Genomic DNA, 14,154 nt, shown 5'->3' with positions numbered 1-14,154 from the left:
CCTCGATTTCACCATGTCTAGAATCCATATCGCGCCTGGAGACAGTGTGACTTGACCAGATGGAAGATACCTCCGATTACGGACAACGAAGACACTCTCAGTCCTAGTAGACTCATACATGGCTATGATATTGTTTATTTGATTTCTTGTAATTATATTCTCGCTTCAAAGCTGAGACTTAAGTCAATTGTGTATTGAAGTCAACTGTGTATAGATCTATATGCCTGTTATCTTATAACTTTATTTACATGCACTATGCCAATTAAAAAAAAAATAGAGATTATGCGTAGCCCTGCCATCTGATGATCAATAAGAGAGGTAGAGGTGCTTCCTCCCATGAGACACCACTCAGGAGTTAACTGACAGACACTCTACTTGAGTTCACAATTGTCCAATTGATATTACACCTAGGAGTATATGTGATATCTGAACCCCACCTTAATGTACCCAAAAACCCCCTCCTGTATTTCCCTCACGACAGGCACGAATCCCTCCTGTGTGGGCCTTCTCCTCCTGGAGGACTGAAATCATCGCCGCTCCCAGCCCCTAACTCCGTCACCACCCAACCCAACCTTGAGTCTGTATATAAAGAACAGAGAAAAATAGTGAGAACTCTCCCCAACCAAAAGCTATAAATGGGGATAATCATGTGCAGATCACCCTTCAGTTGAAAACACCTTTCCTATGGCAGCCACAAGCAAAAATGTAAAAGAGGAAGGAGAATCGTGGCTAATCTCTCGGGATGGTCGCTGAGCTGGAGAGAGCCGCTTGAGTGCCATCGTAGACGCCTGCTTCCCTTCCCCACGCGTTGCCATCGGGGAGCGTCACTGCGAGATCTGCTGCTTACACCAGGTCCAGAGTGATCGTCTGTTGTCGCAAGAGGCAGACCAGCAGCTTGCAAGATGTCAGCCGCATCCTCTGTAGTGGATACCCAGGAAGTTACTCTGGCAATGGGGAAACTCAGTCCAAATGGGAACATCCACTGGTATTTAATATTGTTATTGCACAGAGTGGTGTTAACATCTCGAAGATCTCTCCTTCTGCGAAGGGCAGTTGGAGCTAAGTCCTGGGAGACTTCCACTTTGTGATTCTGCCATTGTATAGGGCCAGACTTGCGAGACAGTGTAGCAATGTCCTCTTTTTGAGGAAAAACTGTAAAAAAAAAAAAAAAAAGGTTATAAAATATCTCTGGGCCTGTTGTTGCGGACTGCTCCCAGCGCACGGTGGGCCCTTTCCAGCTTGATAATTGTCGCATCCACTGGTGTAGTTTCAGAGCTCAGGATCTGAGCACAGATGCTGGCCACCACATGTTTGCAGTTGGTAAACTCAGGGGATTCAGGTAGCCCCCGAAATCTAAGATTAGCTCTTCCAGACCTGTTTTCCAGGTCCTTCAGTTCTGTTCATAAGATCAGTATTGACCTGCAATAAATCTTTTTCTGGGCCAGTTTACATCTAGAGAGTTCGGAGGCTTCATCCTCCAGGTGGTTTTGTGTATCCTCCACTCTGTTTCCTAAGGCTGCTACATCCCTCTTGATCTCGGCCATGACACTGTGTATCTCCCCCTTTTTAGGCTCTTCATGTTCCCACAGAGCTCCCCCAACCAGCTGATGAAATCGGTGCAGCTTGGTTTTGTGTCCTCAGCCCCGATGTTGCTGCTGTCGCTCACCTCCGCAGCCGCCTGCATCTCACCGTTTGAGCCTTCCTCCAGCTGTGCCGCAATGGTGGCAGAGAATTTCAGCAGGTCGGGTTTTTTTCGTTGGGTTGCCATTTCAGGACTGTGGGTGGCCTACTATGGTGGGTGTGCGTGTGAATCTGCACCAGGATGAGCTGATGGGGAGAAATTATTTGTGGTTGGATCGGGAGCTCCGGACCCAGGCAGCCATCTTTGACGGTGACGTTACTTCCTCCAATCCTTACTTTATTCTGAAGCTTTAACCTCAAAAAGTACTAGGATTTGGTTTCACTCCAGTGTGGACTTTCTGATGACATGTGAGGTATCTTTTCTGATGAAAACTTTCCCCACACTCACTACAAGTAAATGGTTTCTCTCCTGTATGAATTCTCTGATGGTATTTGAAGTGTCCTTTCTGACTGAAGCTTTTACCACATTCAATACATGTAAATGGTTTCTCTCCTGTGTGGATTTTCTGATGGCTCTTCATGTCTCCCTTAGTCCTAAAGCATTTATCACACTCAGAGCACGTAAATGGTTTCTCTCCGGTGTGGATTTTCTGATGGCTTCTCATTTCTCCCTTAGTCCGAAAGCATTTATCACACTCACAGCACGTAAATGGTTTCTCTCCAGTGTGGATTTTCTGATGGCTTCTCATGTCTCCCTTAGTCCTAAAGCATTTATCACACTCGGAGCATGTAAATGGTTTCTCTCCAGTATGGATTCTCTTATGGATTTCGAGTACTCCTTTTGTCCTAAAAAATGTATCACACTCAGAACATGGAAATGGTTTGACTCCAGTGTGGATTCTCTGATGCCCTATGAGAGATATCTTCTGACTGAAGCTTTTACCACACTCAATACATGTAAATGGTTTCTCTCCTGAATGTATCCTCTGATGGCTTTGCAGGTGCCCTTGCTGACTGAAGCTTTTACCACATTCGGCACATGTAAATGGTTTCTCTCCGGTGTGGATTTTCTGATGGCGTCTCATTTCTCCCTTAGTCTTAAAGCATTTATCACACTCAGAGCATGTAAAAGGTTTCTCTTCTGTGTGGATTTTCTGATGGCTTTTGATTTCTCCCTTTTTTTTAAAGCGTTTATGACACTCAGAGCATGTAAATGGCTTCTTTATGTGGATTTTCTGATGGCTTCTCATTCCTCCCTTAGTCCTAAAACATTTATCACACTCAGAACATGGAAATGGTTTGACTCCAGTGTGAACTCTTTCATGGAGTTTCAGTTCTCCCTTTGTTCTAAAGTTTTTATCACACACACATCGAAATGGTTTCAATCCAGTATGGATTCTCTGGTGGATTGTCAGGTTGCACTTATGCCTAAAGCTTTTATTACACTCAGAACATGGAAATGGTTTTAATCCAGTATGGATTCTCTGGTGGATTGTCAGATTGTATTTATGCCTAAAGCTTTTACCACACCCAATACATGTAAATGGTTTCTCTCCTGAATGAATTCTCTGATGATTTTTGAAGTGCCCTTGCTGACTGAAGCTTTTACCACATTCGGTACAGGTAAATGGCTTTTCTCCTGTGTGGATTTTCTGATGGTTTCTCATCCCTACCTTAGTCTTAAAGCTTTTATCACACTCAGAGCATGGAAATGGTTTCAATCCAGTATGGATTCTCTGGTGGATTATGAAGTTGCACTTCCGCCTGAAGCTTTTACCACACTCAGTACATGTAAATGGTTTGACTCCAGTGTGGACTCTTTCATGGAGTTTCAGTTCTCCCTTTGTCCTAAAGTTTTTATCACACTCAGAGCATGGAAATGGTTTCAATCCAGTATGGATTCTCTGGTGGACTGTCAGGTTGCACTTATGCCTAAAGCTTTTACCACACTCAGTACATATAAATTGACTTTCTACTTGGGAGATTTTCTTCTGCTGTGAATTGTCCGTCTTCCTATTCAAGCATTGTTCAGCCTGGATGCAAGACAATGGTCTCTCATGACAATGTGTTTTTCCATCTCTTGAAAAGACTTTCTCATAACATAACATTTTACTGCATTCACTACTTGAATATGCTCTCTCTCCAGGTTGGAATTTTAGTTGTTCTGTGAAGTTTTCTTTCTGATTGAACTTTCTGTCACCATCAGTAGACATGCATATTTCTTCTTCTCTCTGTGTTTTTTGATTTATTATTAGGTCTTGTGTTTGAATGATGTTTTCTCCACTTTCAGAGCTGTAAGATTCCCCATCTTGAGGGCAATGAAAGTTTTTTTTACCTGTGTGCGTTCTTTGGTGTATTACTAAGGATTCCCTGTAAGAAAAGGTTTTCTTACATTCAATACAACTGAAAGTATTCCCTTGAGTGTGGATTCTCTGGTGTAATTTCAGGGTTCCCTTCTGTTTGAAACATTTTTCACACTGAGAGCACGCAAAAGGTCTCGCTCCTGTGTGGGTTTTCTGGTGCAATACAAAATGACATTTCCTATCAAAGGTTTTCCCACAAGTGTCACAGTGAAAGGATTTCCTCCTTTTGTCTTCTCGCTGGTGGAGGTCAGAAGTCATTTGATCACTGTTATTACTCTGGAAGGGTTTCTCTGCTCTCAGGTCTCTCTGGTGCTCAGGGATGTCTGTGAACTCCCTGTCACTTCCCTCACAAGCAGTGACTCCATCCACTGAGTCTCCTGTAGGGTTTCGCTGCTTCTTCTCTGATTCCTGCTGACTTTGGCTAATGTCTGCCCCCTCAGTCCCCTGGGAAAGATTCTCACAGACATTTCCTGATTGTCTTGCTGTAAATGTCAATACTATAGGGTGTTCTTCTCGATTCTCCTCCCTCTTCTCTTCCTGCATGATCTCACTGTCTGCTGGATATAAAAAGAAGGAATTAATCACGTGTAAGTGACAATGGCATGGAAAGATATCAATGACCTCAGATATATAACTTTGCTACATGAATTCCGGTATATAAAAGTGTTAAATAAAATAAATAAATATATATATATATACACACATCTCTGGTGTGGAGATGAACCAGGAAAAAATGACTTTTACTACAACATCTCCTGTGTTTACTAAAAATAGAGATAATGCAATCCTTACCTACAGAGCTCAGGGTCTCATAATTCTCCTTCACATCCCTGTAAAGCTCCTTCTGTCCTTCATCTAAACAACCTCCTTCCTCCTGGGAGAAAGAGACAGCGATGTCCTCAAACGTCACCGGCACCTGAAACACAAACCAGAAACACTCAGTGACACGTGGAGGGGCTCAGCTGGGTTTAATCTCATAACATTTTATCATGGAAGAGAGGAGACCAGGACCTCTCATCCCCAGGAACTGCCAGACTTGTTCCCCTGGACTCAGTTTCCTTTCTGGACTCGGGTTTACAAATCTTATCCCAAACGTCTCTGCCTGGATAAATCAGTGAATAATAAAACCCCAGATCTAACAGAATTATCCAGAACATCAGGAACATCTGATTCTGTCACATCAGGAGGACTCTCTGTGCTCTCATCCTCTTGGTTTGCTCAGTCCCTAACCTTGGGTCATCTTTGATGCCTCTCCCTCCTTCTGCCCATCCAAAACACTGCTAAAGTGAGTCAGTTCCTCCTCTATAACACTACTAAAATCTATCCCCTTCCTCTCTGAGCCAAAACCCTCCTCCCCTCTCTTATCTCCTCCTGCTTAGACTTCTGTAACTTGCTCTCTGCTGACCTCCCGCTGAATCGTTTTTCTCCCCTGCAATCTCTTCAACATTCAGCTGCATGACTTCTCTTTCTTTAACCTCACTATGATCATGTAACCCCTCTTCTCAGGTCGCTACATTGGCTCTCTGTCCACTTCCATCTACAGTTCAAGCTTCTCTCCCTCCCCTACAAATGCACTCACTCTGCAGCTCCTCACTGCCTTTCTTCTCTTCTCTCTCCCTTCCTCATGAATGCCGTTCCTCTAATCTGTGCCTTTCTCCTCCACCACCTCCTTCCAATTCCCTGCTTTCTGCCTCGCTATGCCGAGTGCCTGGAAGAGACTTCCTGAGTCCTTGGCTCTTGTTCCCTCTCTGGCCATAAGTGAATCCAGTTTAAAAACTCACCTTACTGATGCTGCTTTTAAATCCTAAGTTCTCTCTAAGACACTTAGTCCAGATTCTTGTTTGTCGTGCATGTTTGCCTTGACTAGACTGTAAGCTCCCTGGAGCAGGGACCGTCTCCTATGTGTGTCTGTGCAGCACTGTGTATGACTGGTAGTGCTTTAAACATGATCAATAGTAGCAGTAGTGCTAATCCTGTCATACGATTAGATATTTCAATGTCTCTGTGTGCATCGCATCGAGATGATTTTTCAAATTAGGAGACTAACAAAATACAATCAATCAAACAAATAAATAGCAGGGCAGGAAGAGTTTGGGGTCCTGGGCAGTAACTTAGCTCCCATTTCCAGTTATTTCCATGGTTCACATGCAGGATGATTAAGCGATGAATTATATTTAATGTAAAGTTCTGATTTTCTATAGTTTCCCCCTCTGTGACTCCCTGCGTAACTTCATAACCTGCACAAATTTGGTGACAGAGAGAGAGGCTCTCTGGGGGTGGGAGGGACATTTTGGGGGCCCTAAAAGCACAAGTGTAAGGTCTGCTATCCCCTAATAACTTTTTTCTTTGGTGTCAGAAGGTAATGAGGACTCAGACTGTAGCACTACTATAGCGCTCCTCGACAGGCGCAGTGCTGTACAGAAAGAGAAGAGAGAGTCCCCGCTCAGGAGAGCTTACAATCCAATCAAAATAAACAGACAGGGCAAAAGGGACTTGGGGAATTTATTTTATTAAGAAAATGTTAAAATGAATGAGGCTGTAAGGGGATAATCAGGGGAGCCTGAGGCAGCAGCTCAGGAAGTCTCTTCCAAGCACACGGTGCAGGCAGGAGGAAAGCAGGGAGTCAGGAATTGGGGGTAGAGGAGAAGGACACAGGTAGGAGGGACCTGCATGATGAGGGGAGGGCATGAGGAAATGTACAGGGAGAGATAAGAGAGGAGAGGTACAGGGAGAGATAAGAGAGGAGAGGGAGTGAGGAGCTGCAGAGTGAAGGATCTTGTAGGTGAGTAAGAGGAGCTTGAACCGGGAATGGATAAGGAGACAATGTAGTGAGGTGAGAAGAGGGGTTATCTGGGTGCAGGGACCGTGGTGAGAGAAGTCACGCAGCTGAATTTTGGATGGATTGGAGGGGAGAGAGAGGGCTCCCTGGGAGAGCGGTGAGGAGCAGGCAGCATTGGTGTAAGCGGGAGATGAGAGAGCGGATAAGGGTTCAGAAAGGAAGGGATGAATGTTGGAGATGTTATAGAGAAAGAAATGACTCATTTTAGCAGTGCTATGGATGTGTGTAGAGAAGGAGAGAGAGGAGAGGAAGATGACCGCATGGTTATGGGTTAAGGGTGTTAAAAACCCTTGAGACTTACCCCGCCTGGTTTCCTCCCCGGAGATAGCCAGTGATGAAACAGACTTTCAGTTTCAAAACATAACATTTATTAAGTAGCTTAGAGATCGGTAAGAGCTGCAGGATTTGTTTGTTTCATGCAAACAAAGTCAAGAGAGCGGAAAGGATAAGGAATCAAGAGATTGGGTTTCCTTATGGGAGTGGATGGAGCCAAGTATCACAGAAAGTAACTGTTCACCCAGCCCTGCCAATCTACTCCTCCTTTTAAATTTGTCTCTCTCTTTTAAGCACTGGTAACAAGGCTTGCAGGTCCCTCCCCTCACTCATCTCTACATTTGCTGGTAATTTTCCTTCCTGTGCCCCTCAGATGTTACATATCAGGCTCATTCAGGAGTTCATCGTTCTTGTTGGTTCTCAGGCACTTCAGATACTTTCTTATCTCACATTCATTTTGCAGACTCCTTATTTCCCACACTATTGCACAGCTTCTGCTTTTCTGTCTCTGGGCTGGCCAGGACCTTGTATTTCAGTTACTTGTCAACAGGGTGAGGTTGTTTTAAAACAGCAATTAACAACTAACGTAAATCCTCAAGGGGACTGGGAGGATGGCAGTGCTGTCCAGAGTAAGACAGGAAGAAGGGAGGAAGAGGGGACGTGGGTTTGGTGGGAAATGTGAGGAGCTCTGTCTGGGCCCCGTTGAGTTTAAGTTGGTGGAGTGACATCCAGGCAGCGATGTCAGACAAGAAGCTGAGATTTGGGAGTGGATTCCTGGTGTCGAGGTAAATCTGGCAATCATCAGCATAAGATGGAATGGAAAACCAGGAGAGGATGGTCAGGGATGGGTGAATAAACCCCTGAAGGTAAGTAAAACATGAAATACTTGTATAAAAATGGGAAAAAGAGCAACATCTGGAAAAGCTCTGTAATGCTCACAGTATGGGAAATAAAGTCCTGGATCTAGAGGCAGTCATGGAAGACATGAGGAGGGAGTTAGTGAAGCTCAAGGAATGGATGAGGGTCTGGCAAGTAAGATTTAATGATAAAAATGCAGAGTTATGTATTTAGGGAGAGGTAAAGCATTGGGGGTGAAATCCTTCTAAGCACAAAAGAAGAGCAGGATCTGGTGGTGATTGTACCTGATGATCTTAAAAGTGGCCAAAAAGGTGGATAAAGCAACAGCAAAAGCCAGAAAGATGCACAGGGAGAGGAATGGTCAGCAGAGAAAGGGAGGTGATACTGCCCCTGTACAGATCCCTAGTGAGACCTCACTTGGACTCCTGTGTACAATTCTGGAGACCGCACCTTCAAAGGATATAAACAGGATGGAGTCGGTCCAGAGGGAGGCTGCTACAATGGTCAGTGGTCTTCCTTCTCAAGTATATAGGGATAGACTTAAAGATCTAAACATGAATACCCTAGAGCAGGGGTCAGGAACCTTTTTGGCTGAGAGAGCCATAAACGCCACATATTTTAAAATGTAATTCCATGAGAGCCATACAATATGTTTAAAACTAAATACAAGTAAATGTGTGCATTTTATGTAAGATCACACTTTTAAAGTACAATAAGTCTCTGAAAATATTACACCAGGCCTTAAGACACCAATACATCTCCTATTAGGAAAAAGGACCAAGTCAGGCTGCTATAGAGTCCTACACAGAAACTACACGCCAGCAGAAAACCTCACCTGAATCACGTGCTGTCCCGCACCTAACATAGAATAAAAAGACCAAAACGCATAACAAGAAGCATGCAGAAAAAACTGAATTGGAAACTGCAACAAGCCAGAGTCTCTGTATGCAGTGTAACAAAGTAAAAAAGAAACATCACCCATCCTTATAAAACAAATCAAGAAATATAAAATCATCAGCAGTAAAACTGTACTAACAAAAAGAACATATTTTGAAACAGCTGATGAGTGGAATATCCAATAATTAAAAACTCATATAAAACATTTCCAGATACCAACAAAATATTTCAAAATAGCAGACACAAAGACCCAGTAATGAAAAATAATACGGATACAAAAATGTTTTTGCTCTGCATACCTGGGAACGTTTGATATCCAGGTGTCCTGAGATTGTTCTGAATTAGCAGGAGGAGGGGTGGTTTGCTTGGAACTTTCTCCTCTCTCAGTCACATACCAGCGCTCTCTCTCACACTGGCTCTCAATGACACACCTATACACACATGCTCTCAGTACTCACATATACACATGCTTTTTCTCTCTCACTTATATAGGCTCTTAATTACACATTTACACACATGCTGTCTATCTTTTCACGCTTACACACACACACAGGCTTTCAATCACATAAATACATGCTGTCTTTTTCTCTCACACACAGACTCTCATTCACATGCTTACAAACATGTCCTCTCTTTCTCTCATTTACACACAGGCTCTCAATCACATACTCACATGCTCCCTCACCTAAATCAGCTCTCAATCACACACAGACACACACATGGTCTCTCTCTCTCATTTACACACAGGCTCTCAATCACATACTCACATGCTCCCTCACCTAAATCAGCTCTCAATCACACACAGACACACACATGGTCTCTCTCTCTCATTTACACACAGGCTCTCAATCACATACTCACATGCTCCCTCACCTAAATCAGCTCTCAATCACACACAGACACACACATGGTCTCTCTCTCTCATTTACACACAGGCTCTCAATCACATACTCACATGCTCCATCACCTAAACCAGCTCTCAATCACACACAGAAACACATGATCTCTCTTACTTATACACACAGGCTCTTAATCATACATACACATGATTTCTCTCACACACAATGGATCTCAATCATACACACATACTCTTTCACACAAACAGGTTTTCAATCACAAACTTACACATACAGGTTCCCAATCGTAAACTTACATTCATGCTCTCTCTCTCACAGGCAGGCTCTCAATCACAGACATACTCTCTTTCACATGTACAGGCTCTCAATCTCACATACATGCGATCACACACACACAGGCCCCCAGGCTCTCAATCATTCACATACATGCAATCTCACACACACACACAGCCGCCCCCCCCCCCCCCCCCGCGGCCCGGAAGAGGAAGTGGAGAGTATCGGGTGCCTGCGCGGCAGGAAGAGGCCACGCTGGTGCGCTCGGCATCGGCCCGAAGAAAAGACTGCAGCGCGGCTCGGAGGAAAATGAAGAGGTTCACCCGCGGCCGATGGGACTCCGCCTCCGCGAGGGCTGAAAATGAAGAGGTTAGCGTTGGGAGGAGGCTGCTGCTGCCGCGAGTTCCCAACGCTAACCTCTTCATTTTCAGCCCTCGCGGAGGCGGAGTCCCATCGGCCGCGGGTGAACCTCTTCATTTTCCTCCGAGCCGCGCTGCAGTCTTTTCTTCGGGCCGATGCCGAGCGCACCAGCGTGGCCTCTTCCTGCCGCGCAGGCACCCGATACTCTCCACTTCCTCTTCCGGGCCGCGGGGGGGCGGGAAGAAGAGAGCAGGCCGGTGCCGCTGACTCCAGCTGTCCTGCCGCGTTCCGCTCGGGCTGACAGCATTTTAAGCCCGGGCGGAGGAGGACCGGGGAGCAGCTGGGTCAGCGGGAAAGTGTGGCGACTGTCTGCGAGCCAGATGCAGCCCTCAAAAGAGCCATATCTGGCTCGCGAGCCATGGGTTCCCGACCCCTGCCCTAGAGGAAAGGCGAGACAGGGGAGATATGAGAGAGGCATTTAAATACTTGCAAGGTTTCCATGCACAGCCTCGTTCAAAGGAAAGGAGGCTCCAGAACAAGGGGTCATTTATTTATTTATTGGTTTTATATACCGACATTCATCAGTGATATCACATCGGTTTACAATGTAACAAAAAACATACGCATGCAAGCATATGTTTGCATGCGTATGTTTTTTGGTCATGGGATGAAGGTCAAAGGGGGCAGACTCAGGAGTAAACTTAGGAAATATTTCTTTACAGAGAGGGTGGTGGATGCATGGAACAGCCTCCCAGTGGAAGTGATGGAGGGAAACACATGAACTTAATTCAAGAAATCATGGAATAAGCACACGGGATCTCTGAGGGAGTGATGGGAATTGTAAAACTAAGTTATTTGGGTGGGTGGGCAGACGATAGAGTCCTATCGGTCCTTTTCTGCCATCATATTTCTGTGAGATCAGAGCACCAAGGGAATTAGTAGAGAGAGAGAAGAGAAGCGGGCCTAGGACAGAGCCCCGAGGTAACCAAGTGATAGAGGGATGGCAGGCGAGGAGGATCCACCAGAAGACATTAAACGTGCAATGAGAGAGGTAAGAAGAGAACCAAGACAGGAGGGAGACCTGAAATCCCAGTGAGGACAGAGCATCAAGGAGGAGATTGTGATCAACAGAGTCAGAGCAGGAGACAGATCAAGGAGGATAAGGATTGAGGGAAGGCCTTTGGGTTTAGTCATGAACAGGTCCTTGGAGACTTTGGCAGGAGCTGTTTCTGAGGAATGTAAAGGACAAAAACCAGACTGGAGTGGATTGGGAATGGCTTGAGATGAAAGAATCAAGGTAGAGGCGGTGAACAGCAAGTTCAAGTAGTTTGGAAGTGAAAGGGAGGAGGGAGGAGGAAGCTGGGACGATATTTGGCAGGACAGGTAAGGAGCAGTGAGGGTTTCTGAGGAGTGGGGAGATCACAGCGCGTTTCAAAGCAGCAGAAACAGTAACAGTGGAAAGTGACAGATTGAGGATGGGACAGATACAGCTCAGGAGCTGGCGGCAATGGGGTTAGAGGAGCAAGTGCTGCAGGGGTGGCTCACTCTGGTCCCCGAGAGCCACAAACAGGCCAGGTTTTCAGGATATCCACCATGAATATGCATGAGATAGATTTGTATCCATTTTTATGCAGATCTATCCCATGCAGATTCTTTTCAGGCTGATGCAATATCGGCGCACGTTAAATGGGCGCTCGTGATTGAGAGCCAATTCTCGTAACATGCGCCGATCCACCTCTCCTGGGCGCCCGAGGTAATATTAACTGTAAAAAGGAAGCGCTAAGGAAAATTCTGTGTAAGCACTTCCCTAAAAAACAAAATGATAGGGGATCTAAAAAAGCCGTTAGGAAACAAAAAAAAATTAGATGCCCAAGTCTTTTTCAAAACTTTATTGTGGTGGAGACTTCTATACAATAAAAACAGCCAGTTTTTTTTTTTTGTTTCCTTAAGCACTTCCTTAGCATCAGGCGCCCAGGACAGGTGGCGGTCAGTGGGTTAGGAAAATGGAAGCTCCTTAATTGAGTGCCCGTTTTACTAATGGAGAAATTACTTACCTGATAATTTCGTTTTCCTTAGTGTAGACAGATGGACAGGACCAGTGAGTTATGTGGTCCCCTGCTAGCAGATGGAGATGGAGTCAGGTTTCAAAGCTGACATCACCCTACAGTGACCTCAGTATCCTCCTCGAAAAGCCATTGTGGATATATATCTTTGCATAAACAACTTGATTAAACTGATTTCAAAGACTGGAGACCACCAGTGCACTCAACTAAGTTAACACCAACACCAGACTAATTGCAGGTGTTTTGAACTAGGGGTAGGTAACAGCTTACCCGTAATTGTTTAGTCTCAAGGTTCGCTTTCTGGGATCCTCTTTTTCTGGGGCAGCCGTGGGTGGGCTGCTGAGTCCATCTGTCTACACTAAGGAAAACGAAATTATCAGGTAAGTAATTTCTCCATTTCCTAGCGTGTAGCCAGATGGACTCGGGACCAGTGGGATATACAAAAGCTACTCCCCTACAGGGTGGGAGGCTGCCCGGGGCCCACTTAGTACTGCCCTTGCGAAGGCTGTGTCCTCCTGAGCCTGAACATCCAGGCGGTAGAAGCTGGAGAAGGTGTGGATGGAGGACCACGTCGCCGCCCGACAGATCTCGGCGGGCGACAGCAGCTTGGTTTCTGCCCAAGATACTGCCTGGGCCCTTATGGAATGAGCCTTATCTTGTAGAGATAAGGGCTTTCCTGCCTCTATGTAGGCTGCCTTGATTACTTCCTTGATCCAGCGGGCTATGGTCGCCCGAGAGGCCACTTCCCCTTGTTTCTTCCCACTGTGAAGAACGAACATGCGATCCATTTTGCGCACCAGTTCCAATCTTTCCAGGTATCGCACCAGGAGTCTGCCAATATTTAGATGGCGAAGAAGGCACGAGTCTTTTGAGTCCTTATGTTCCTCCAGAGATGGTAGGGAGATGGCCTGGTTCAAATGAAACTCAGAAACCACTGTCGGTAGGAACGAGGAGACAGGTGCGCAGTTGTATGGTTCCAGGAGTGAACCTAAGGAATGTCTCCCGACAGGATAGTGCCTGTAGTTCGGAGATGCGACGAGCTGAACATATTGCCACCAGGAATACAGTCTTCAATGTTAAGAGATGTAGTGACAGACCGCGCGTTGGTCTGAAGGAAGCCCCCGCTAGGAAGTCTAATACCAGATTGAGGTTCCATAGGGACACCGGCCACTTTAGTGGTGGTCAAAGTTGCTTAACCATTTTTAGAAAATGGGTCAAATCCGGATGAGCTGATAGACTGATACTGTTCACTTCAGCTCTGAAGCAGGAGAGGGCAGCTACTTGGACCTTGAGGGAGTTGAGTGACAGCCCCTTCTTCATATCGTCCTGTAGAATCTCCGGGATTCTGGCCGTCCATGGGAGTATCTTGTGGTCCTCGCACCAAGCTTCGAATATTCTCCAGATCCGTATGTATGCCAGGGATGTTGAGAACTTATGCGCATGGAGCAGGGTGTCAATCACGGGTTTTAAGTAACCGCGCTTCTTCAGGCGAGTCCTCTTAAGGGCCAGACCATAAGAGAGAATCGAGATGGATCTTCGTGAAGAATTGGGCCCTGCTGGAGAATGTCCCTGTGTGGAGGTAGGCACAGAGAGCTCCCCGCAAGGACTCTTTGCATGTCTGCGTACCATGGGCATCTTGGCCAATCCGGGGCCACTAGTAGAACTAGTCCCCTGTGGTGTTCTATCTTACGGATGACCTTGCCCAGTAGTGGCCATGGGGGGAAGGCGTACAGAAAGTCTTCCTCTGGCCAGGTCTGGACGAGAACGTCGATCCCTTGGGAGTGTGGCTC

At 45.8% G+C, this 14,154-nt stretch overlaps 1 protein-coding gene across 1 annotated transcript; it reads right to left on the bottom strand.

The window, feature by feature from the left end:
• Positions 1–533: 533 nt before the first annotated feature.
• Positions 534–4,938, bottom strand: LOC115083677 (oocyte zinc finger protein XlCOF6-like). The gene is made up of 2 exons (XM_029587634.1): positions 4,737–4,938; positions 534–4,501 (listed from the first exon to the last, which is right to left on the bottom strand). The coding sequence occupies exon 2, from the start codon at positions 4,485–4,487 to the stop codon at positions 1,938–1,940; it is 2,550 nt and encodes an 849-aa protein (XP_029443494.1). The 5' UTR covers positions 4,488–4,501; positions 4,737–4,938; the 3' UTR covers positions 534–1,937.
• Positions 4,939–14,154: the final 9,216 nt, after the last annotated feature.

Source organism: Rhinatrema bivittatum, chromosome 2, assembly GCF_901001135.1.
Source record: "Rhinatrema bivittatum chromosome 2, aRhiBiv1.1, whole genome shotgun sequence".
NCBI lineage: Eukaryota > Metazoa > Chordata > Amphibia > Gymnophiona > Rhinatrematidae > Rhinatrema > Rhinatrema bivittatum.
Note: the sequence above shows the minus strand (reverse complement) of the source record. Positions and strands in the feature narration are given on the sequence as shown.

Coding starts and splice junctions, on each gene's coding strand:
- LOC115083677 (XM_029587634.1), bottom strand. CDS start 4,487: ATGCAGGAAGAGAAGAGGGAGGAGAATCGAGAAGAACACCCTATAGTA.